Source organism: Larimichthys crocea, chromosome XXII (genome assembly GCF_000972845.2).
Source record: "Larimichthys crocea isolate SSNF chromosome XXII, L_crocea_2.0, whole genome shotgun sequence".
Classification (NCBI taxonomy): Eukaryota; Metazoa; Chordata; class Actinopteri; family Sciaenidae; genus Larimichthys; species Larimichthys crocea.
This window is the reverse complement of record NC_040032.1, coordinates 12599815-12622823: the sequence shown is the minus strand read 5'-3', so window position 1 is coordinate 12622823 and position 23009 is coordinate 12599815. Positions and strand designations below refer to the sequence as shown.

General features: G+C 41.0%; 2 protein-coding genes across 2 annotated transcripts; one reads left to right on the top strand and one right to left on the bottom strand.

The window, feature by feature from the left end:
• Positions 1–200: 200 nt before the first annotated feature.
• Positions 201–8174, bottom strand: zbtb21 (zinc finger and BTB domain containing 21). Its single transcript, XM_010746878.3, has 2 exons — positions 7991–8174; positions 201–5318 (listed from the first exon to the last, which is right to left on the bottom strand). The coding sequence occupies exon 2, from the start codon at positions 5314–5316 to the stop codon at positions 2242–2244; it is 3075 nt and encodes a 1024-aa protein (XP_010745180.3). The 5' UTR covers positions 5317–5318; positions 7991–8174; the 3' UTR covers positions 201–2241.
• Positions 8175–10940: 2766 nt separating this feature from the next.
• On the top strand, positions 10941–21866 carry umodl1 (uromodulin-like 1). The gene is made up of 17 exons (XM_019255025.2): positions 10941–11136; positions 11398–11637; positions 11908–12066; positions 12946–13073; positions 13248–13431; positions 14046–14186; positions 15461–15724; positions 16148–16405; positions 16867–16979; positions 17077–17290; positions 17582–17719; positions 17811–18688; positions 18774–18934; positions 19300–19536; positions 20181–20337; positions 20419–20506; positions 21001–21866. The coding sequence occupies exons 1-17, from the start codon at positions 11061–11063 to the stop codon at positions 21186–21188; spliced, it is 3624 nt and encodes a 1207-aa protein (XP_019110570.2). The 5' UTR covers positions 10941–11060; the 3' UTR covers positions 21189–21866.
• The last annotated feature ends 1143 nt before the right edge of the window (positions 21867–23009 follow it).

Here is a 23009-nt window from a genome sequence, read left to right as displayed (position 1 = left end):
AACACAAACTTTCAAGGATCTCAAGGACCCGTGGGAACCATGAGAAAGTTAAAACAGCACCAATCGTCTCACTGAGGGGTTACGGAGAGTCGTGTGAACGTATAGAAGTGGTTAAATGTGGTTTGCTTTAGATTTAAATGAGCCTGCGGGGCTGTGTAGAGTTCAACATGAAGCCAAATAATTCAAACAGCACAAACGGTTATATATATATACTCCATTGTTACTCTTTATTACAGAAATGAAGCACAAAAACTGTAGAAAAACCTAAACACAAAACAGCTGCAAGTCTCCAAAAAGCAACAATAATGCAACCAATGCTGATACAAATATTCATTATTGCAGTGAGAGCACAGGAATACTAAAAAGATAAAACTTTTTGTTTTACTAACAAAATTGGTACAAAATCGAGGATACAAACACTTCCATATACACAGTTCTAATCATCTCCGTGAAACTTTCAGAAAGCTTTTTCGTCACGAGAAAGTAAGAGCACTATTATCAATACAGAATTTCTCCAAAGAACTTAAACATCACAATGCAGCTCGCGTTGCTCATTTAGTGGAAAACAAAATTCCCATAGCTTGTGTGGAGCACTCTTTGAATGCAACATCTCCCAAATAGTAACAATCATAATAATTTATGACAAAGTTCTAATCCATCAAGCCAAAACCAGAAGTATATACTTGTACAAGAATACAATTGTGAAACAACTGGAATACAATCAAAACACGGTCTTTAATAATAAATCTTTAGGAAGCAGGAACGCTCTCTCGCCGAGGATAAAAGATTCGCTTTCTCATGCCTCCCCCTCTTCTTGACGTTTACCACATCGAAAAAGCCTGAGTCATAAGTCATCTGAAACTCTGTTGTGCTTTATGTAAAACAATAAAATCGACAAAATAATTTATTTTTTTTCAAGTTGCATAAGGCCATAAAAGCATCGTAAAGCTTGGTAAATTACCAAATGCGTTTTAACTGCAAAGATCTATCAGTATATGAGGATTTGGATAACACTGGTGTTGCACTGGTGGACATTACGACGATGTCTAACATATACAAATTAGAATTTATAATCAGGTTTATTATTGGGTGGAACTATCGAATGCATTACTGTACTGCAGTGTGCTATAAATATTTCAGATTGATTTCTAGCAGGTGATTTAATGATGATGTGTTCTAGTATTCAGGATACTAACATTAACCCAGTTCACTTCAAATCTTGAGTTGTTTCTTTTTGAGCAACACGTAGAATCGTTATAGTCCATACTCTCTCAGATCTTATGACTGATGATTGCACTGCCTTATTTGTATCACATGAAAATGATGCACCAGGTTAGTAATCAGGAGGAAATCAGATGTACTGAATGCAGACTGTAGGCAATTAATCAAGGCTTCTGCGACGCCTAAAACAAACAGGTATCTGAGGTGTGTTTGATGTACAGTGTCTGATATAACTTTAGATTTATACTGAGGGTCTCATTCGATCAGCACGTTAAAAAAAAAAACGACACAAAGGCAACGAGAAACTGAAATATGAGAAAACAGAAGAAGTGCTAAGCATAAAGAAATAAAACTATTTTTTACTTTTACAGCCCAAAACCTCCAAGCAAACCATTTTGTACTATGTCCCCCTTAATAACAGAATCCAACTGTTGAACAAAGTGCATATTGAATACATTGTTGAGGCCACCAATATAATCTTAAGGGTTGTCACTCACATCAAGAGATAGATCTGATACAAAAGCAAAGCACTACTCTTTAATTCGACTGCAGCCTCCGGTAAATTTAAAGCACTTTTTTTTTTTTCCACACTGAGAAAACAATGTATATAGTTGTACTCCTTTTTTTTTTTCACCGTAACTGTTCAAAAGTCAAACGTGGAATATCTGAAGTGATGAGAGCCGCAACTCTGTACCTTGTTTTCTCGAAACACCTAAGATAGATAAATACAAGTAGACAACTAAAAAGAGGCCTAAAATAGATAAATGCTTATAGCTCGTTTTGAAAAGAAAAAATAAAAATAAACCATTTATAATCATCTCATCTCACAGAGGAATCTAGCACTTGATTGCACATTCACGTTTACACCTCTAATTAACATGGCCACTTTAATATATGACATTGGAGGCAAGCGGATAAGCTATACATTCAAAGTCTTCCTTTTTGTAGGCTGAGGTGTGTTCATTCTTACATTAAGTATCGTCTCTCATGAGAACTGCACTGCTATGACCTGCCTGGTGCTTACATGTGGCTATGACTCTGCTCGTGGCTCCAGAGACTGAAGGCCGTCTTGAAGGTCCTGTGACAGAGTTTACACATGTACTGCCTCTTGAACGTCAGGGCAGAGAGAGACGGTGCATGGTAAAAGAGTGTGTCTGATTCCTGAGGACCACCTGGATTCTCCATGCTGTTGGACCTCGAGAGAGGGCTGTGGCTGCTGGATTGACGCTCAAGCTCAGGCCTCTTCGTCTTGCTTACCGACGAGCTACAGGGCTCTGGGCTGCTGGACTCCTCCGCCATTGCTGCAGAGGCCGGTGCCGCCTGGGTGGATTTGAGCACAGAGGCCTGCGGGGAGGGACGTTCGGAGCTTTGTGGGGTCGTGGGAGGTGATGGAGACAGAGGCGAGGGCTGTCTGTCGAGCTCTTTGGCTCCAGGTTCGCCAGCAGCCGACATGTGGGACTGGAAATGGCTCCAAAGGCGGAAGTTGGTCCTGAAGGCTTTGTTGCAGATGTGACAGATGAACGGTTTGATGTGGCATAGCAGCTCCTGGTGTCGTTCCAGGTCTTTGCGAGAGCTGAAAAGATTTCCACATTTCTCGCATGGCCACACACCGGGTTCCTCGAGCCCAGCTTTGGCACTCTCTGCGTTTTCCATCTCACTCACAGCCTCCTCCAACGGCTCCTCCTTCACTACCAGCTTGCCATGGTGGCCCATGCTCAGGTCCTCAGGCACATAGGATGAGGAGTCTTCTGAATCATACATGGGTGGACCCGAGGAGTCGCTGTAACTTATGTTCTCCCTTGAGATCCCAGTTGGTAGATGCTCGTCGCTGTAATGCTCCTCTCTGAGCATTTCAGACGCCTCGTCGTCGTTCTCTTGATGCTTCAGGTGAATCTGGTCTTTAACAGTCATCATGTTTTGGTTGTGGACCTCCACCTGGTGGCGCCATATGCTGAAGGAGGACTTGAATGTCCGCATGCATTCCAGGCACGTCAGTTTCTTGTACTTACAATGTGCCTCGTGGTCCTTCTTGACCGTTGGACTTGAGAAGCGGAGCCCGCAGTAAGGGCATACGGTTGCATGTCGGCAGCCTCTCTCGTGGTCGCCCTGTTCAAAGAGTGAAGACAGCTTCATGTTACAAAGTCTACATGAGTAAACACCAGTGTCCGTGTCCTTCTGTTGAATGATCTCATCCTGTTCCTGGTAGAGGATGCTCTCGTTGGCTGTCTCCTGGTCAGCTTTTTCAGCAGGATGTGTCCTTAAATGCTGTCTGTACTGGGACTGGAACACAAATACCTTCCCACAGTAAGGACATATGAAGCTGGGCCTTTGTCTCTTTTTGGTGAGCGCAGGAGACTGCAATCCCTGCTTGTTCCTCTTTAACTTCCAGAGCAAAGCTTTCTTTATTTCCCTTTCTCGCACAATATCTATGAGCTTCTTTTGAAACTTCTCATCCAGCACGGAGGAGCTGGAGGACGAGGCTGGGTTTTGTACTACACCATGCTGAGTTTGGCAATGAGTCCACACTTTGAAGTTGGTATGGAAGCGCTTGTGGCAGATGTCACAAGCATACGGCTTTTCCGGGTTGTGATACATATTCACATGGCGATGCAGTCCAGCACTGGACCTAAAAACCTTCAAACAGTTCCAGCATTTGAAAATCTTGTTCTGGGGCGGCTCCCCACTGTTCTCATTAGAGTCGCTGATGGCACTCGGAGGTACAGTTTTGGGCATGTTCTCATCAAGCGAGAGGGTATGCTCTTTAAATATTTTACTCTTCTTGAATGGGTACCTCCTGTTGTCTGGCCTGTCCTTTCTTTTCCCAAAAGAAAAAGAATTAAAGTCTGGCCTGGAACCTTGGTCATAATTTGTCTGCAAGTCTTTAAGATTGACCGGCAACGCATCTCCAACCGTGATTCGAATAATGTCCATGGGGTCAGCGAGCGGACTGCTAGGCTCATCTTTCACGCTGACCTCTCTTTCTACCTGAGTTTCTTCATCATACCTGCTGAGGTACTTTGACCTGAGAACCAGGGGAGATGTTCTTTTTGAATTGCCATTGTGAGCAGATGATTCTGGTCCACATGATTTTGATGCCATTTTAACAACCGACTGTTCACGATTTTGCAGCTCTTTGAGCTCCAGTGTTGGCGAGAAGACTGGAACCGGGCTGTCCATGGACAATGATCTACGGAGTAGGCTTTTTATGAGCGGCCCACTCCTGTCAATGGTCTGTCTCGGCTCACTGGCCTGACCCTGAGAGGGCACTTTGGTGTGATAGTGGGGCTCCTGCTCCTCGTTCTCTTCTTTAGTGTCCTGATCAGCGCCAGACTGCAGCCTGATGTGCTGCACTTCAGCATCACTGAAAGACACCGATGACGTCAGCTGGGGCCTGACGGATGTCATGTGTGACGAATTCCCTTTTAATATGGAGGTGTAAGGATAGGTGGACTTCCTTTCATCGGCCTCGCTCTCTTCAGATGGTTTCCTGCTGATGGATTCAGAGTTTCTGGCTGATTCATAGGAGTTGTGTTCTGATGGATGCTGAGCTGACTCTCGAGCAGAGTGTGGAGATGATGGCCTCTCTGATGTTTTTCTCTGGTAAGGGGAGCGAGAAGGATGGGTTGTGTCATTCCGGACCCGACACACAATGACGCTCCTTGTCTGGACATCGTTCTCCTCTCCTTCTGAGAAAGAAAGCCTTTTTCTAGACACGCAGTAGGACGCGTGTGGTCTTGTTGACACAATGTTGGTAAGGAAAGGGATGCCAAGGCTGTAGCCCAGCTCTTGAATGGCCGCCAGGCTGCCTTTGTCAACAAAAAGTGAGGAGGAGTAGATGTAGTTCAGAACTATTTCGAAGGCGTCAGGCTCGCAGAAGTCCAGGTTTACAACTTTGAGTGACTCTGCATCCATCCGTGTGAAGAGGGTCTGGAAATACTCACTGCTGGCAGCCAGAACACTCTTATGTGCCTGATACCTCTGGTCCGCCACAACCAGGACGACATCACACATCTGGCCCCGCAGGCGCTGCTCATTCAGAAGCCCCAACACTGAGAGGGTATGGGAGGGGTTGCTGTAATGCACTAGGCTCTCCATGGCTGAAAGACAAGAGGGCTACAGTTTAATGCAGGAATAGAAATACAAAAAGGTCAGAGTGCACAGAATTAGTTAGTCACAGAAAGCAGACACATGAGTATATAGTAAAAAAAAAAACACCACAAGATAAAAAGATTACTTTTATTTTATTTTACATGAGCAATTATTTGTATTTTTAACTATAGCTTTGTATAATTTACAAGATATAAGCTGCTACCTGCTGGTAAACACTAAAGGCAACTGGATGGATTTCTTTATATCTGATCACTCATTTGGCAGTGCTTAATTAGGATTATTTTAATTATTGATTACTGGTTGTTAATGATTTTCATAATTAATAATTGAGTTGTTTGGTCCAGAAAATGTCAGAAAATGTTGATCGCTGTTTCCCAAAGCTCAGGGTGATGTCCTCAAATGTCCTGCTTTGTCCACAACCCAAAAGGACAAATGATACAAGAAAAAAAACACAAGCTGAAATAATAATTAAAAAAATGACTCATAACAATTATTCGATTATTTAAAAGAGTTGCCTAATTAACTAATTTAACAACTTATTGATTACTCGACTAATCGCTGCAGCTCTAATGTGAAAACAAATAATTGTTTAAAAGGCACATTAATGATAATTTATGGTATAATTACTGCGACTCAGAGCTGATAAAGTTCCAGCTTATGATTTATGAGGATTTTTTTTGCTTTCTATTATTGTAAAGTAAATATTTATTTGAGTACTGGTATGTTTGTTTAGACGAAAGGATTAACTGATCGAATAAATGATTGGCAGATGACATAGCGGCTGGCTGCAGGTTAATCTTTGAAAGGTAAACCTAAAAACACGACGCACACCAACACAGAAGGCCATCCGGTACACAACAAGTTTATGAACATTACATCATGTAAAGAAATGCAGCTCTGTGAAGTCGCCCTCACTGACACACACTGCTGCAGGAAGTCTCTAAAGCTTGCCTTTAAAATAAAAGGCCTGTCATCACAGAATGTTTGCACTGGGCTGAGGTGGGCCATTAAAGATCATCTCCACCTGAATTATAAACACATTTTATATGGGTTATGAAATAAAACATTAACCTTGAAAAAAAAAAAAAAAAAAGGGCAGAGATTGTATTTCATGTCACATATTTGTCTTTTCACGCCGCATACAACCTCAACCAACAAGTTAGGCCTGTATGTGGGCTGAAAGGCAAAGGAAGAAAAGTTTGCAAAAGCACACACAGTGCTGCTGATCACATGATAATAACTAAAGGTAACTCATTGCTGTCATATTCAGTATTATTCTCTTATATTTTTCATCTCTTAATCTTTTATTTATTGTCTTTTTATCCTGTTTCTCTCAGACCTACGTTAATGTCAGTGTTTCCCTTTTTATGTCCCCATGTTACTGCTATTCTTTTGTTCTTTTATTTCACAGCATAATCTAGACCATCAATGAATACCTGCTGTTTTTGTTTTTTTATTCAATTTTTTAATCTCTTAGCACAGGTTTAATGTCTGTGCACATGTTTAATTTCTTTAGTACAAGTTTAATTTCTTAGCATGGGTTTAATGTCTTTGCACATGTTTACATTATATAGGCTCCAGCCCCACCGTGACGATAAGCGGATACAGATAATGGATAGATGTTTAATCTCTTTGCACAGGTTTAATGTCTTTGCACATGTTTAATTTCTTTAGTACAAGTTTAATTTCTTTAGTACAAGTTTAATTTCTTAGCATGGGTTTAATGTCTTTGCACATGTTCAATTTCTTAGCACATGTTTAATTTCTTTAGTACATGTTTAATTTCTTTGCACATGTTTCATTTCTTTGCACATGTTTAATTTCCCTGCACAGGTTTAATCTCTTCTCACCACATGTTTATATTCTTGCATATCTACCTCCAGTACAAAAACACGATGCTGCTCGGGGCATTTATTTTGAAAACCGGAAGTTGGCGTGTTCTTTACGTTGACGTTATTGACACTTGTTATAAAAAGGTTCACGAGCAGAAGCTTCATTCATTCACCAAAAAAAAAAAAACAACAACAACTAAGAACCGCTGTGTTGCCTCTTGGTTAAAAACAAAAACTCGCAGTGACGGTTAAGACACAAACATCCAGCCTCGGTGTGTTTGTTGTTGTCGTCTCATGAGGAAGTCGAGCCTCTCTCTCGGCATTAGATCATCCATGAGACGTGGCTCAACGCTCTCTCATGACTGACAACTTCTCCAAACGAGACGCTGCTTTCGGTTCAGACGTTAGTCACGCGTTTTCTGTAGCCTGTGGTCAAATGGCGAAAGAGACGGTGTCTGTTTTAACATCACGATGGTTGATATCAGAGGGAAAAGTTGCGTTTCAATGGACGGTAAACACAGTCGGTGCAGCTGTGTGTGTGTGTCGCTAACGTTTATATCCTCCCCTTTAGTGGAAGTGATGTTTTGTGGACCCCTGTCTCGGCCTGACGTGTCCCCCCGGGCTGTGGATCAGGTTGTATCTGGACACAGCAGCACAGTCCCCCTCTCTGTTTTTTTACGAGTTACGTCAGGGAGGAAAAAAAAAAAAAAAAAAAAACGTCTCCTTTAACAGCACAACTCTGCCCCCCCCCCCCGCGCGCGCGCTTCCCGTCTTCCTCCCCCCCTCCCCAAACAGCCGTTAAGTTCGGTAGTCGGTCCAACACTTACCCTGTCCCCGTCGTCCAAACGGTGTTTCCTCCTCACACACACTCCCTCACACACACACACACACACACACCGGGACTTTTTATTCAGTGTTGTGTGGATTGCTGCGCGCTGGTCGTGATTCCATCCATCTTGAATTTGACGTCATCCCACACCAGAGATGAGGTCATCGCAAAGAACGCTCGTCACGTGCGCCGCGCTCCCATTGGCCCGTCAAGTGGCAGGGAGGGCGGGACCACCGAGACACTAATTTAAAGGGACAGGGTCTTTATTTTGTCTTTTTTTTTAAAATTATATATAGCAGCTTCTGTTTTTGTAATTATTATTTTTTTTAATTAAAGGTTGCTAACTGAAGTCCACACCCCGTATTATAATTGATAATGTACTTTAACACTGATATATTCTGTACTATATAGCTTATATAATGTGTAGTTATGTATAGCTTAATGCTAAGTCACATGTTTTACAGTAAACTGGCCAGGGGTGGAGACTTTAGTGAAAAAAACATACATTTTCACCATTTTCACTATGAGTGGATACATTTTAATTAGCCACCTCTTGAATACATATGTGTTTTTATATATATATAGTATAAATATACTGTAAAACATGTGACTTACCATCTATATATATACAGTATATATATACAGTATATATATACAGTATATATATATATATATATATATATATCTATTATATATATATATATATATATATATCTATATATGTACATTGTCCATTACAATATAATTAAAAACAACTTCAACATTTTTGTGCCGATAAAGCTGGATATATATATATATATATATATATATATATATCTATATATATATAAACATATTTATTCAAGCATCTTTATTCTGTACACAAATGTTATTGTTGTTTTTAATTAAATGTTGCTAATTCACACTCCATATTGTAATTGACAATGTATAGTTAAGTCACATGGTTTTACAGTAAACTGGCCAGGGGGTGGAGACTTTTTTAGTTACATGCATTCTCAGTGTACACATTTTTAAAAGGCATCTTTTGAATTTAGCAAATTAAAACATTGTCTTTATACATATACGTATATATAAGTAAAAACAGTTACGTTATTATCAATAAAATGATATACGTTGCTGTTGTTTAAATCTAATCCATTCTTCCCATGTTCTGTTAAACACATCTTCTTTCACACTCACTTGACTTGACGCTGAGGCTAATTTAAAGGGATAAGTCTTTTTCAATTTCTAGGTTATGGTGAGTTTGTATTTCTATTTAGTTTATTGTTAAGTCACATACTTTACAGTAAACTTGCCTGGAGTGAAGACGTACCATAATATACATAATTCAGCCTGCTATATAAACCATTTATTTTAGCATCCATTGATCAGCCTTCAAAATCACCAGATCTGTATTCCATCTACAAAGGTGTTTGTTGTTTACATATATATATGAATATATGTAGATATAGGTATATGTTTTATCTACACTGTACATTTTTTTCACATATATCCTAGCTGTACGATTGTCTATATTTGTATGTAAACGTATAACTGGAATCAAATTCCTCATGTGTGTACACATACCTGATCAATAAAACCAATTCTGATTGTGACTGTAGTGATTTTAAAATCTATTTCTTGTATCCAGTCCCAAAGGAGTTTGTCTCTGTTAGCCCCATTGAAACTAATTATGTCTGTGACTGAATGGAAGTCACTATAGCATAGCAGTTGGTTTGTGTCATTACTGGCATCCAGTGGGGACTTGTTGCTATGCTGATTTGGCCTAGGGGCCTCTTCCTGGAATACCTTGTCAGCTACAGTACCTGACAACAGCCTCCTCACTCAGGTGTGGCACCATCAAAAGCATGAAATACAACTTAAAAACATTGGATTTTATTGTGTGGTGTGACTGTGTTTAAAGTATAGTAACCTCAGTTGACTCATGCTTTAGCCTGCACCTCCCCACATCCATCTACTCCAGCGCGTCAGCATGTAACCAATCATTATCGCTTAATGACAGCGGGTTTAATCGGGCATACTTTCACACCTCATTACTATAAAAGAAACGCCATTACATTAATTACTACATTTACAGGAAATGATTTAAAAGAATATAAAGAACCTGAAGAATTTTCTTTCATCAAACATGAATACATGTTCACATTCATCAAAGTGACAGCAGGATCTTGATGGGGTCTTTTCATTTCCTTCATAGTCAAAGTATCCCACTGGTCCTTCATATAATGGCAATGAAGGCGTGTGGGGGAAATGGCAGGGAAGTTCTCACTCCTCCTTACTTGACACTAATGGCTGACACAGCCTGTTAATGCCAGCAGCATAGCGAGCACTGCCATGGTTACCTGTGTGGAAACCAAAGTCATCGGGGACTTCGACTCCTCCCATCGCACATCATCTACTTTCTCCTCCACATCATAAACATGTTTACTGACCCAGACTCTGACAGACAATGAGTGCAATGACAATTCAAACCAGAATGAAAGGCCCACAGCTTCCTTTATGAAAATCATGTTAACCAATTTCTTTTCGTGACATACTGAGTCACCAGCTTGTCATGCTGCCATTCGTCATGGCAATGCATGAGATCAAATTGACTAAATATTGTAATATTTTTGCAAGATATTCTTTGTGCTATTAGTTTAAATACAACACTAGTTGTGAGTACTGTATGTGTACCAATATTGCCCTTATAGCCTCTTGTAATTTCTATTTTCTTCTAATTGTTTATTTGATTTATCTGTACGTATTTTGTCCTTGTACTCCTGAACTCCCCCTCTGGGGGATCAATAAAAGATTACCTCTTAAAAAACAAATATAATTTCACCACATTGACATCTGTAAATCCAAAATATTCACATATATCTAACATGTAGAGCACCTGCTAGCTGCCATGATTTTGTGGTCCATCAGGGACTGATGGTGCAACGAGGGGAGGAGGAAGACAGAGAGCCACAGAGGATTTTATTCTTTGAGCACACCCTGAACAGTCAGTTATCATCATCTCAAAGAGAAACATGCACGTACAATGTGGTCGTTAAATGTGTGGTTGAGATTTTGATCTGTGAAAAATGAGTTGGATGCTCTCCATCTGGGTGGCTGCAGCCCTGCTGGCTCTCTGTAGAGGAGAAAACACTGTGCATGAAGGTAGGCCTGTACGCAGATGACGCTTTAATATGAAATCGATGTATTGCCACAACAGAATATGGCGTTTATGAGGATTTGCTCTTCTTTCTTTGCCTGCTTTAATTTGTTTTCAACATCTTTAGCAGATGGTTGATGTGCATTATGTAATGCTTTATGTCAAAATGAAGGAGCATTGTTTATGCCTGGCATCTGATGATGACGCTAGCAACAGACTAACTACCAAGGAAACTTAACCAACAGTAAACATGTATTTTATTCCAGGGAACAGCCTCTCTCCATCTGGCTACCATCTATGTATTCGCAATGAGACAAGGACTCTGAGTTTCCAGGGGGTGCATAAGGTCCCCTACACCGTGACAAAGCCTTGCGGCTGGCTTCTCTGGACGACATGTACAGTCACACTGTACAGGATTGAATATCAGACTGAGTACAAGACAGTGATGGAGGAGGTGACCAGATGCTGCAATGGCTACGTCCAAGTCGGTCATTACTGTGCCCTGCGTGAGTGTGCCGCACATCATTTCTCCTTCACTGGCTTAGGAAATTATAGAAGAGCACAAATAGTTCTGCTTGTTGTTGGCGTCTTGCACAAGTGTTTTTATAAAATCTGATGATACGGCATCACGTGCTGCAGACAGACAAGTCATCAGCATGACCTTTCAGTGTGTGGTACTGTGTGCAAGACACCAGATGGAAGCATAGAAACCGCACAGCTACAAATATCTTGCTGCTAATATATGGCCTGTAACGTGTTATTTCCTTTGAACAAAGCTGTAAACAGGAGTGGGGAGTACACTGCCAAGCCAGGATCCTGTCCAACTGAAGATGGATTATATCCTGGATCTAAGGACTGTGAGTGGGACATGGACTGCCCAGGCTGGCAAAAATGCTGCCAGAGTTCCAATCGCTCTCTCTGCTGTGATCCTGCAAGTTAGTATACATCGGTTTGTTTTTAAGCATGCGACTAGTACGGTCACGTGTTTTTATAAGAACACGTGGCTTCACCCGAGAGCTCATAAAAAAGAACCGTTAATTTCACTTTCTCAGTGGTGTATGGTAAAATCTAGTATAACAGAAGAAGGTGAAAAGAAGGTGTGTCATGTTCAAAGTACTGAAACATTACATTTGAAGTGAGCATATATAACTGTTTCTGTGTAACTATGGCTACAAGTGACAATTATAGGGTAATAACTCATGATAAAACATGATGTAACTGTAGTACAAGTAGAGAAGAGTCATCAAAATTAGTGATCTGACTCAGAACCACAACAAAATCTATCTAAAGTTCGCTAATATTAGCTCATACAAAGAAAAGCACAAGCTCCTGTTCATAATAGAACAAGTAAGGCTTTGGCTGCAAAATGCATGAGTGTATTGCATTCATGAGGGATGTGTTTCTTTCTTTCTGAAATGTCGCCTCTCTTTAACAACTGAAGTCTCTTTAGAAACGTTATTTGGGATAATCCACTGTGCACCGATTTCACTGTAACAATTTTCTGCTGTAGAAATAGTCCCAGTGAAAACTGTCGAGAGTAAACTTTGTGGTTTATGAACCGGAAAGTTTCTTAACGGATTCTTCGAAATGTCATTTTCCATACTTTTAAGGTCAAAACAATGCCATTTGTTGGGGACTGTACGGAAAAATGGTGGATCCTTTATGCATCTCAACTTTTTATGATACATCACTATATCTTTTTCAGATGACCTCCCCACCACAACGATTTCCATACAGCCCCTTAGTTTCCACTAGCAGTAGGTGAGAGTTTTCTTTGTGATTTGGCTGAACTAACCCTTGAACTTCATTTTCAGGATCATCATATTACTCTGAGAATGGAGGGTACCGTTTTAATGCCACAGTGACGGTGAAGGCAGATTACGAGCAGATGATGTCCGCGGACAAAGGACATCTGAACCACACAAGACTGCTACAAGCAATGGTAATACTACTGCTAACACCAATACTGCTCCTACTACAGCTATTAAGCCCTCTGCTTTTTATATAATAAGACTCTGCTGCCAAGACCACTTGCCAGCTACCAATATTTGTTCTGATATGTTGGGCTTTTTTCCATAAATTTCACACCAATTATTTTTTGTGTATCTCTATCTAGGTGATCGGAGCTCTAGATTCTGATGTTTCGGTTTATTATCTCAGCTCGTGGCCTGTGCACCCCTACAGAACCGCCACCTCACTGCTGATTGACTGCAACTTTACTGTCTCACTGCAAAATGTCACATCAAAGCTGCATCTCCTCCTCAAACACATACAGGAGGTGTCATCTGTAACCGTGGAAGGTGAGGTAGACGCTGATGTTCTGTGAAGCCGCATTCATCTCACAATGAAGCTACTTCTTTTTCTTTTTTTCTTTTTCTCTCCTTCAGAGAAATGACATTCTTGTAGAGTTTTGAGAATGATTCATGTTGCAGAGAACACAGTGTTCAGGAAAAAATGACTCAGCCGCACCACAGTTTCCTTCTCCCACCACTTCTATTTGAGTGACAGTCATCTGTGGGATGTTTCCTGCAATAGCGGAAAATAACACCAGAGCGAGTGCATATCCCCCCTCCTAACCCCCCCACGACACACACAGATATTAATCATGTATCAGTCATACTTGTTACATTTACAGTTACGTGCACCAAAGACACGGTAACAAGCTCACGAATGCAGGCACACTCAAGGTGCAGTCAAAATGTCCTTCTCTGCACTCTAACGTGCACTTTAAATGTGAAGCAACAGTATCCTTACCTTAAACCTTTACAATATTCTCCCAAAACTTTAAATTTGTGACTTCAGATAATGTTATTTTCAATTTTCACATTACATCTTCCAGTGTTTACAAAGCTGCACGCACATGTAATTATAATTCCCCTGCAACCTCTTCATATGTCTGTGTTTCTAATTACAGATGTGGATGAGTGTGCACAGCCGGCTCTCCGTCAGTGCTCCCTTTTTGCAGATTGCAATAACACAGTGGGCTCCTATTGTTGTGCCTGCCGACAAGGATACGTTGATGTTGACCCCAGACACCCTGGAGCTCATTGTACAGGTTAGACTGTGTATTCCTTAGTGTGTGTGTGTGTGTGTGTGTCTGTCTGCATGTGCATGCAAATATATATATTTTGTTATTTAGGTTTTGTTTTACCATGTGGTAAAGTATGGATAGAACAATCGAGTCAGTAGTTAAATTATAATAAATCATATGATTTATCATAGAAGTGGTTACAGAAAATGGATGAATAGATAATTTATCATGTTTTCCATAATAACAGTATACACCCTACACACACATATACACATTTGTAATGCACTAATCCCAGAATCACCCATTGTTTCCATGATAAAGACCTGATACCTTTTAATAAATATTGGTATTATGTTAGGCTATATAGAAAAGGTTTGAAAAAATATTTCTGTTAGTCTCTTTGTGAGTAAATGATGTTTAATTGGGTTTACTTTCACATTCTTATCAGCGACACATCACAGGGGAATGCCCTCAAATTCCCTCTATGTTGCTTAACGGTTAAAATTTATGAAACCAGACTCAAAACACAGCCAGGAAACAATCATCAGACACAGACAGTTGTGTAAAAATTACAGGAAATGTTGCGACAAGTGAATTTCCCCAGAGTGAGATCTATTTCATCTTATCTGTGCTTTATAATGGAAGTAGGAAGTGCTGCTTGGTCCTTTTTTGGCTGATTGGACAGGTGCTCGTTTGTCAGGCAGGTGAAAGTACAATAAAATACAAAAAATACAAGAGGTCTTTCTTTAAATGGTGCAAAGAACTATAGACAAAACAAGGCACTCCATCTACAGGTGAGATAATAATATACATCTATTGTTCAAGCATGTAGGCAATCAGACACAGCAATGTGAATAGGTCTGATTTTCTGAACGATCAAGCAAGACTTTCTGGATTTTATTCATCATAGAAATTTATATAGCCATGCAAACCTTGACTTTGGCACAAACAGACCTGTAAAATGTTGGCGCTCAATAGGGGGGGCACAACAGGTGCCAAAGTACTTCCTCAAGCAACTTGAAGTTGCTTGAACCAGGAAACTGTGGTTAGATTGAACAACATTCTGTCAACAGACCTCGCATGGGGGCTGTGTGACCTTTGGTTTCTCATATTTTTAGATGCAGAATTGCTAAAACCTCACTTGTCAGTGTAGAGAAGCAAGCTGTGTTCTCAGCTGAGTTTTTAAGCTCATAGTAGAGTTATATTTTCATCTTTGCTGCACATACAGGTAGCAGTATCCAACTTTGAACATTAATATTTTGTATCAGAGGCTTTGATTTCAACTTCTTTCTTCCCAGCTGTGTCGACCACCACCGAACCCCCTCTTACCTACCTACCCCCCATGAACACAACCTACACTCTGACTTCCAGCACCACACAGAACCTTCAGGGCAGCAGCACCATGGATTTATTCAACTCCACTGGGACCAGCATGACTACAGCTCTGAGCAATACAAGCCATGTCACTTATAATTCATCACATGTTCCCCAGTGGACTAGTTCTGCACTTTATACCAGCATGAGCTCAACTGTAGAGTCAACTCTGCCAACGACCACATGCTGTGAGAAATATTTTTTATCTTTTATCTGCCTAAAATCCCTTTACAAGCTAAAGTAGTGCATAGTTTGATATTTATCAAAAGCATTTCATTTCAAAGGTGCTGATGAGCTCTCAAGACATTTAGTTAAATTTAGCGTAAGTCATTCATTAACATCTTTTGATTAAGTCTGTGAAGGCTCTCAGTCGTCATCTTTCTCTGAGAAGAGTTTGATCTGGGGCAACTGGATCTTTTGATGAAATTCATCCTCTGATGAAGATATCTTAAACATCTTGGGGAATATGTTTTTTTGCTTTCTTGCTGGGAGTTAAACCACTCGTTGAAATGGCACTATTAACAATCTTTTGATAGAAAACAATTCAGATACTATGAACAAATGATAACCCAATTCACTGTCCCTTTCCCTCCACCCCCACCACCTTCCAGCTCCTCCAAACATCATCACCTTAAGGTCAGCTAATGTCACCGGGACCTCCTTCTGCGTCTACTGGCGTACCGATATTCAGATGACCCAGACTTACCTGGTTGTTGTAAGCAATGTGACGTCAGTGGTCACGTCTTCGGAAACCAATCAGACCATGCTGGAAGTGACGGGCCTGCAGCCTGGGGTGCTCCACAATGTCACTGTCACACCTTGTGCCTGTGGGCGCCAAGGAACTGGCCTTCAGATATCAGTCAGGACTGGTAAGAAGTGCACAAAAAGGAAGCTGATTATTCCAGTATCTTTGGCTTCTGGATGTCTTTTTTTGCCACGTAGAGTAGACACTACTGTAGATGAAGATACAGTTTGATGGGAGTTCATAACTTACAGTAAATTGTTACTTTTACACACAATAACAGTTAGTATAAAAAATATAAAAATATTTTGTTCTATGTAAATATCAGTTTTGAAATTTTTGGATTCATTTGAACTTGACAAAATGCTAGAAATATTTATTTTAACTGACTTTTCAGAGTTTTTACACTGACTTACCCAGATTTTTTTAAATATTATAACACCCAACACTGAATACTTCCCCTGGGAAGTGATAAAAATGTGTAAAAGATTAAATTTTTAAGCAACAGGAAATGGGCCAGTAAGGAGCTACCATTTTATTTTGGAAAATATGTTATTATTGTACAAAATTAGGCTTTTCTCCTTGTAGATGCTCAGACTCTTGATGCCACAGCACGACTTGCCAACATCAACTTCACTGCTGATCTGCAGAACACCAGCAGCCAGCTCTACAAAAACCTCTCTGCGAGCTTTGTAGAGGAGGTACATGTGTTTCACATACTGTAAACATATCCATTTCAATGAATTAATATGTTTTATTAGTTCATCAGTTAATATTCTGATAATCTGTGGGGGGCAGATCTACCAATCTCTGTCTCCAGAGATGAAGGCCTTGGTTGATTCAGGCCAGGTGAGAATTGAAATCACAGGCTTCTCCCCGGGGAGTGTGGTGGTCAACTTCATCATCTTAGTTGCACCCAGTAAAAGCCAAGACATCAGTAATGTGTCTACAGCTCTGCTGGGCTCCCTGAAGAACAGCACCAAATACACTGTGACCAACACAAGCGTAAATGGTACGTCTATTTCTATTTCTATTTCTAACAATGTGTTTTATGAAACTATGGCTGGTAGGGATTAAAGTCATAAGAAGTGCTTGAAAGAATAGTCTTAAAATGTTACTTTCAGCAAAGTGAATGAAAGGAGCTTCACAGAGTCTGAGATAAGAAACCAATATTCATCTGTGGGGTGGAATTTGAAGGATGTAGATACCAGGCATGGCGGGTATAGCTAACTGATGCTATCAAGATTTGCTGCAAGAATTGTAGAATTGTTTGATTTTCATTTATCTATCTTGCTTTTTGCAGATTCTGATGAATGTTCCTCGGGGGAAAATGACTGTTCCCATTCGGCTACATGTACAAACACCTACACATCCTACACTTGTGCTTGCAACGATGGATTTATAGACAGCGACCCAGGAAGGCCTGGACGAGCCTGTCAAGGTACAGCATCACAGCGTGGTAGGGGGAGGATGACACTAATAATAACACTATATTTCTCCATTTAGTAACCACAATGGTTTGTCTTCTTCAGCAAATGCTACCCCATCCACAACCAGTGATCCAACTTCAATCCCCGGAACCGCTTCTACTGAAATGGTTTCCACTACAGTCCCATCAACGACAACAATTTCAGCTACTTCAGTCACGAAACCAATGGCTTTAACCACTGTACAAGCTACCACCATTCCTGTCCCAGCATCCACCACTACTGCCCCTACAACAACCACCACTATTGCCCCTACAACAACCACTTCCACAACAACCACTCCTACTATTTCCCCAACCACCACCACAGCTCCTATAACCACTGCTGTCACAACAACACCCACCACTGTCCCTACATCTACAACTACCCCTACAACCACCACTACCCTAACAACCACTACTACTGCCACAACAACCACCACCACTATCCCAACAACCACTACTACTGCCCCAACAACCACCCCAACAACCACTTCTACTGTCCCAACAATCACCACCACTACCCCAACAACCACTTCTACTGTCCCAACAACCACCACCACCACCCCAACAACCACTTCTACTGAACCAACAACCACCACCACTGTCCCAACAACAACCAGTACTCCTACAACCACCACTATTTCAACGACATCCATGACTTCTACCCCTACACCCGTTGTTACCAGCCCAACTAACACCAGTACTACAACTGCAACTGTCCAGAGAGCTGTCACCACTACCTCTATGCCTCCGGGGGCCATCTCACTCGAGTGCAGGATTGCTGCAATCACTGTGACTCTTACCAAGGAATTTCTTCAGAGCAACAAAATCAGGGAGAGTTCCCTGTATCTGGGCTTGCCGGAATGTGGCGTCAACGGAGGTAATGCCACCCATGCCCAGCTGACCGTTGCCTGGAATGAGTGCGGCACTCAAATCGTGAAAGTGAGTTCTGAAAAAGCGTTGCATTTTTTCTACCACGATCTCTAAAAATAAAGCGCGTTAACTCATGTGAAATCTGGTATTTTAGAATGACACCTACTACACCGCATCTGTAACGCTGTTCAACTCCATGGAATCGTACACCTCACCGAGTGGAACAGAGGAGAAACCCAAAATACGTCTGACGGTTCCCGTCATGTGTCATCACATGAAGGACTTGATTCTCTCTACTGACTTCAACTCCATGGGGTACGATTCATTCATTAGGGTTAGGGTTAGTTACTCAGAATGCCAAATCAGCTGAAACGTTTGACCTAGAGTTAGATGAGTTAGATGAGAAGATTGATGTTAACCTGTTGAATCTGTATAGCAAATACACATCTGGAGCCAGTAGATGGTTAGCTTAGCTTAGCATAAAGGCTGGACCTTTAAAGCTCACTATCAGTAGCTCACCAGTAACTTCTTGAGATCTTGCTGGTTGGCTTGCAGCTGCTCCCAGCCAGGTTGGATTTAGAGTTAGGGTCAGCAAACAAACAAGATATACAACAATTTTGCACTGTGCTCCTGTTGAATGTATGTCTCTCTCTCTCTATTTTTTTCTCCCTCATTTCCAGGTATGACATAATAAATAACATGATCATAGGCACCGGGTCGTTCCAGGTGATAGTGCGGCTGATGAACGGGACGATCCCTATACCCCAAAACTACAGCTTGTCCCCTGACGAGGCTGTGGTGGTGGAAGTCAGCCTCAACACTTCCTCAGAACAGATTAAAGTAGTTATCAACAAATGCTGGGCCACTCGCACCCAAAACCCTGCAGAGTCCAACAGCCACGTCTTCCTGGAGAACGGGTTAGCATCTACCTGCCAGTCAACTCTGTAACATGGTGTCATTTTTACGCTTCGTTAAACAAACAGGATATAACATATTCATTAACATGATTTAGGGGTGTATTTTGTAACTGGAAGCACCTTTTTCCAGTAATTTTCATTTATATTTTCCTTATGCACTATTGTACAAATCAGTTATATAAATTTGAACCAGCTTGTCCCCAAAGGTTTGTTGGATTTAGTAGCATCTAGTGGTGTAGTTGTGGATCGCAACATTTTTGAGTGAAGAGGAAGCTTATTTGTGAAACCACAAATTGTCCTATCTACAGCCAGAGTTTGTCCGGGTAACGGTTATTATTTTCAGGTAATAATGAAAACATTTTAGATTCACTCACATTCTGTAACAGAGCCCCTCAAATCTTACAGCATAGGGAGAAAATGTGGCAACATTGTCACTTAAACTAAAGTACAACTCTGCAGTATCAAAGAAATCACAGCAGTTTAGTCAGACGGCTGTCTCTGTTTGTAGCAATGAAATGGACATTGAGTATTGCTTGAGATTGTGAGTTAATACTTCATTTAGACAGAGTTTACAACCATATCAGATGCAAGCAAAGACTGCTTTGCTGTTTCAGTTTGTCACTTCTTTGCCTCTGTCTCCACAGCTGTTCTCTCAACACATACACCAACGTGTTGATGAACGGGAACTCCAGCACATCTCAAGTGTCTGTGAAGCTATTCTCCTTCATCAACCTGGACGTGCTCTATCTGCACTGCCAGGTCCAGATCTGTGCGCAGATCGGCTCAGAAACCTGTGTGCCTGTGAGTACATCCTATTAAAGAAAAGAGATAAAGAGATTGCAATCTTTCTCCTTTGTCACGTTTGAATATGTTTTGTTGTAGGACTGTCTACAAAGAACAGCTCGGACTTCAAAGACAATTGGAACGGCTTTCGGTTCTTTCGGGCCTATTCTGAAGTCAGGTGGTGAAGGTGAGACAGATTAACAATATGTGTGGATCTGTCAGAAAAGAAATGTTCTTCAGCTGCACGCCCCTGTGTGATGGGATTTAATTCCAGCTGAGGTAACAATGACACTTCAGCTTTTCACTCTGCAGCTGATGAACCGGACCAGCTTTAAAAGTAGAACAGCTATCAAAGTCTTCACTATCCATTAAAAAAATGAGTGTCTCTTCATTTCAAAATTTGAAAAAGGCCATCTAAATGTTGAATTATGGCAGCAGTGCTGCTGCCTCTATCATCAGTCTGATGGAGTGGCACTTTTCTAAGTAGCTTAATGGAAAAAGCCTTGAACTTGGTCAAATATATTTGAGGTATCTTCAGTTATGAAGTGAATTATTTATTCTTTTCTCATGAGTGGAAATGAAAATTGCAGCTTTTTTAAAAAAAAAAGTGTGTTTAACAAAAGAGTTTGTTGTAATCTCGTCACCATTTAGTTGCTTAAAGCAGTGACTTTTCATTTTCAGTCCCCCCGGAGGAGGAAGATAACACCCTTTACTTGATCGGACTTTCCTGTCTTGGAATCGGCCTGACGCTCTTCTTCATCATCGGATTCGTGTGTCTTTTCTACTACCAGAGGAACCGCATTGGACACTACAACTTCAGCGTCAAACCTAAGCAGGAGAACTTCACCTACCTTGTTTTTAACACTTAGAGGTGCAGCAAGCACCCACGAGAATTGGAGAAGATCAACATTATTTAGGCTGTTACTGTGCAGCTTCCACTGAGTGGCACTGTTGCGCCATTCACCATTTTAGTTCTCACCAAACATTGCAAATCTTTGCACATTAAAGAATAAAGTAGAGCTACAGATTATATTTATTTTTCACCTGCCACCTCGACATATATTTAAGATGTTAAAATGAGTAGTTGCACACTGGGGTGTCAGATATAGAGGGTAAAAATATTTCATGAATATGTAACATTAAATAATAATCAGTTACGACACGTTTAAAAAGTTGAATGTTATTGTCTTGAAAGTTTTATGCTATAGTTTGTCTTTAGCTGAGTCATGATAACTCTGGAGATCATAATATTTGGTACCCAGTGAGTATGGAGGATATTTCACAACATTGTTTACATCAAACATTCGTAATGTGATGAGTTTGCACTAAAGCTTCTATTGCTTTGTTGATCATGCAGTGAAATATGCTTAAAATACACACTTTGCAATAATGGTTAAGCACAGTAAACACTTTATTTTCTTTTAGCTGCTATTTTTCTACAATTTGTATTTGTACTGTTTGTTACTTATCTGAAATATCCACTCTGTTCTCACCTGTACAAACTCTTTGTGCTGTAAGTGGTGTGACAATAAATAAGTCCTGTGTGAATGCAAACACTTGGGGGTGCTGCTTACATGTTTCTTCAGTCTATGGAGACAGAAAAACAAGGCAAGATGGCTTCCAGCATAGAGGTAACATGTTTACACTGTTTACAGAGATGATGCAAGAAAAAGTTGCTCTTATGGGAATAAATTAGACAGATCAAAGCTTAGGAGAGATCTTGAGTGAGTCTTTCTCAGTCGAGCAAAGCTGAAGAGGTGAATGTTTTTCCCCACACTTCCCCATAATCCCACATTGTTGACTACGGGGTCATAAATGCTGCTCCTGGATCGACAGTGAGGGGGCTGAATACTAAACAGGAGAGGCTTTCTCTTTGAGAGGAGGGTCCCTGGAGACCTGCGGTGAAGGAGGGCTTACAACCATCTGGAAGGGCTGCAAATGCCCCGCCTCCTAATTAACCCATTCAGCCTCGAGATCCTGGCAACCCGTCGCCATGGCAACAGTCCAGTGCAAGGGATGGAGGGAATGATGGATGGAGCGAGAGTAACAGAGAGAGAGAGAGAGAGAGGGAGAGAGAGCAGGGGATTTCAGTTTAAAAGCATGAAATTGGATGAAATGTGCCTTTAATGTTGATATATTCCGTTTTTGTGGTGCAAATGATGTCTTGTAACGAGACTGTAAATCTATTTTTTGACGACCTTGGAGTGTATTGGATTGGAAATACGCACTGTGCAGGTGTTTGATAATTTATAACCTTGACGCATGCACACACACACACACACACATACACGCACAGTGGCCATGACTAGTACCAATCCTCATTGTTAAATACACGGAACGAACAAGTGTCCAGGGAGTGATTTCTGAATTCATAAGTCAGGCATTGGGGGATTAGAGGAGGGGAGGACGTGGTGCATTAGTGTTTCCACTGTCTACGTCTATATACCGGAAAGCAGCAGAGCCACATCCCTCATAATGGCTGCAACATGATCTCCACAGTCCTTCCTCTTTCCACCAGCCTCCTCTTCCATGCATCCGTCTTGCTCCGATCATCCAGGTCAGGGCAGTGGACTCTGAGACACAGTCATTCATCACATGCTCCGTGTGTGTGTGTGTAGGATATACAGAGATCCCCAAAGGCTTTGACTCACACAGGTCATTACTAATTAAACATCCTTATTGTGTCTTTA

What these genes read in the sequence shown, in the direction of transcription:
- zbtb21 (XM_010746878.3), bottom strand. Translation starts at nt 5,316, where the DNA reads ATGGAGAGCCTAGTGCATTACAGCAACCCCTCCCATACCCTCTCAGTG.
- umodl1 (XM_019255025.2), top strand. Translation starts at nt 11,061, where the DNA reads ATGAGTTGGATGCTCTCCATCTGGGTGGCTGCAGCCCTGCTGGCTCTC. An exon ending in TCTGCCAACGACCACATGCT is followed by an intron (nt 15,725 to 16,147) that starts GTGAGAAATATT and finishes ACCACCTTCCAG; the next exon opens with CTCCTCCAAACATCATCACC. An exon ending in TCAGATATCAGTCAGGACTG is followed by an intron (nt 16,406 to 16,866) that starts GTAAGAAGTGCA and finishes TTCTCCTTGTAG; the next exon opens with ATGCTCAGACTCTTGATGCC.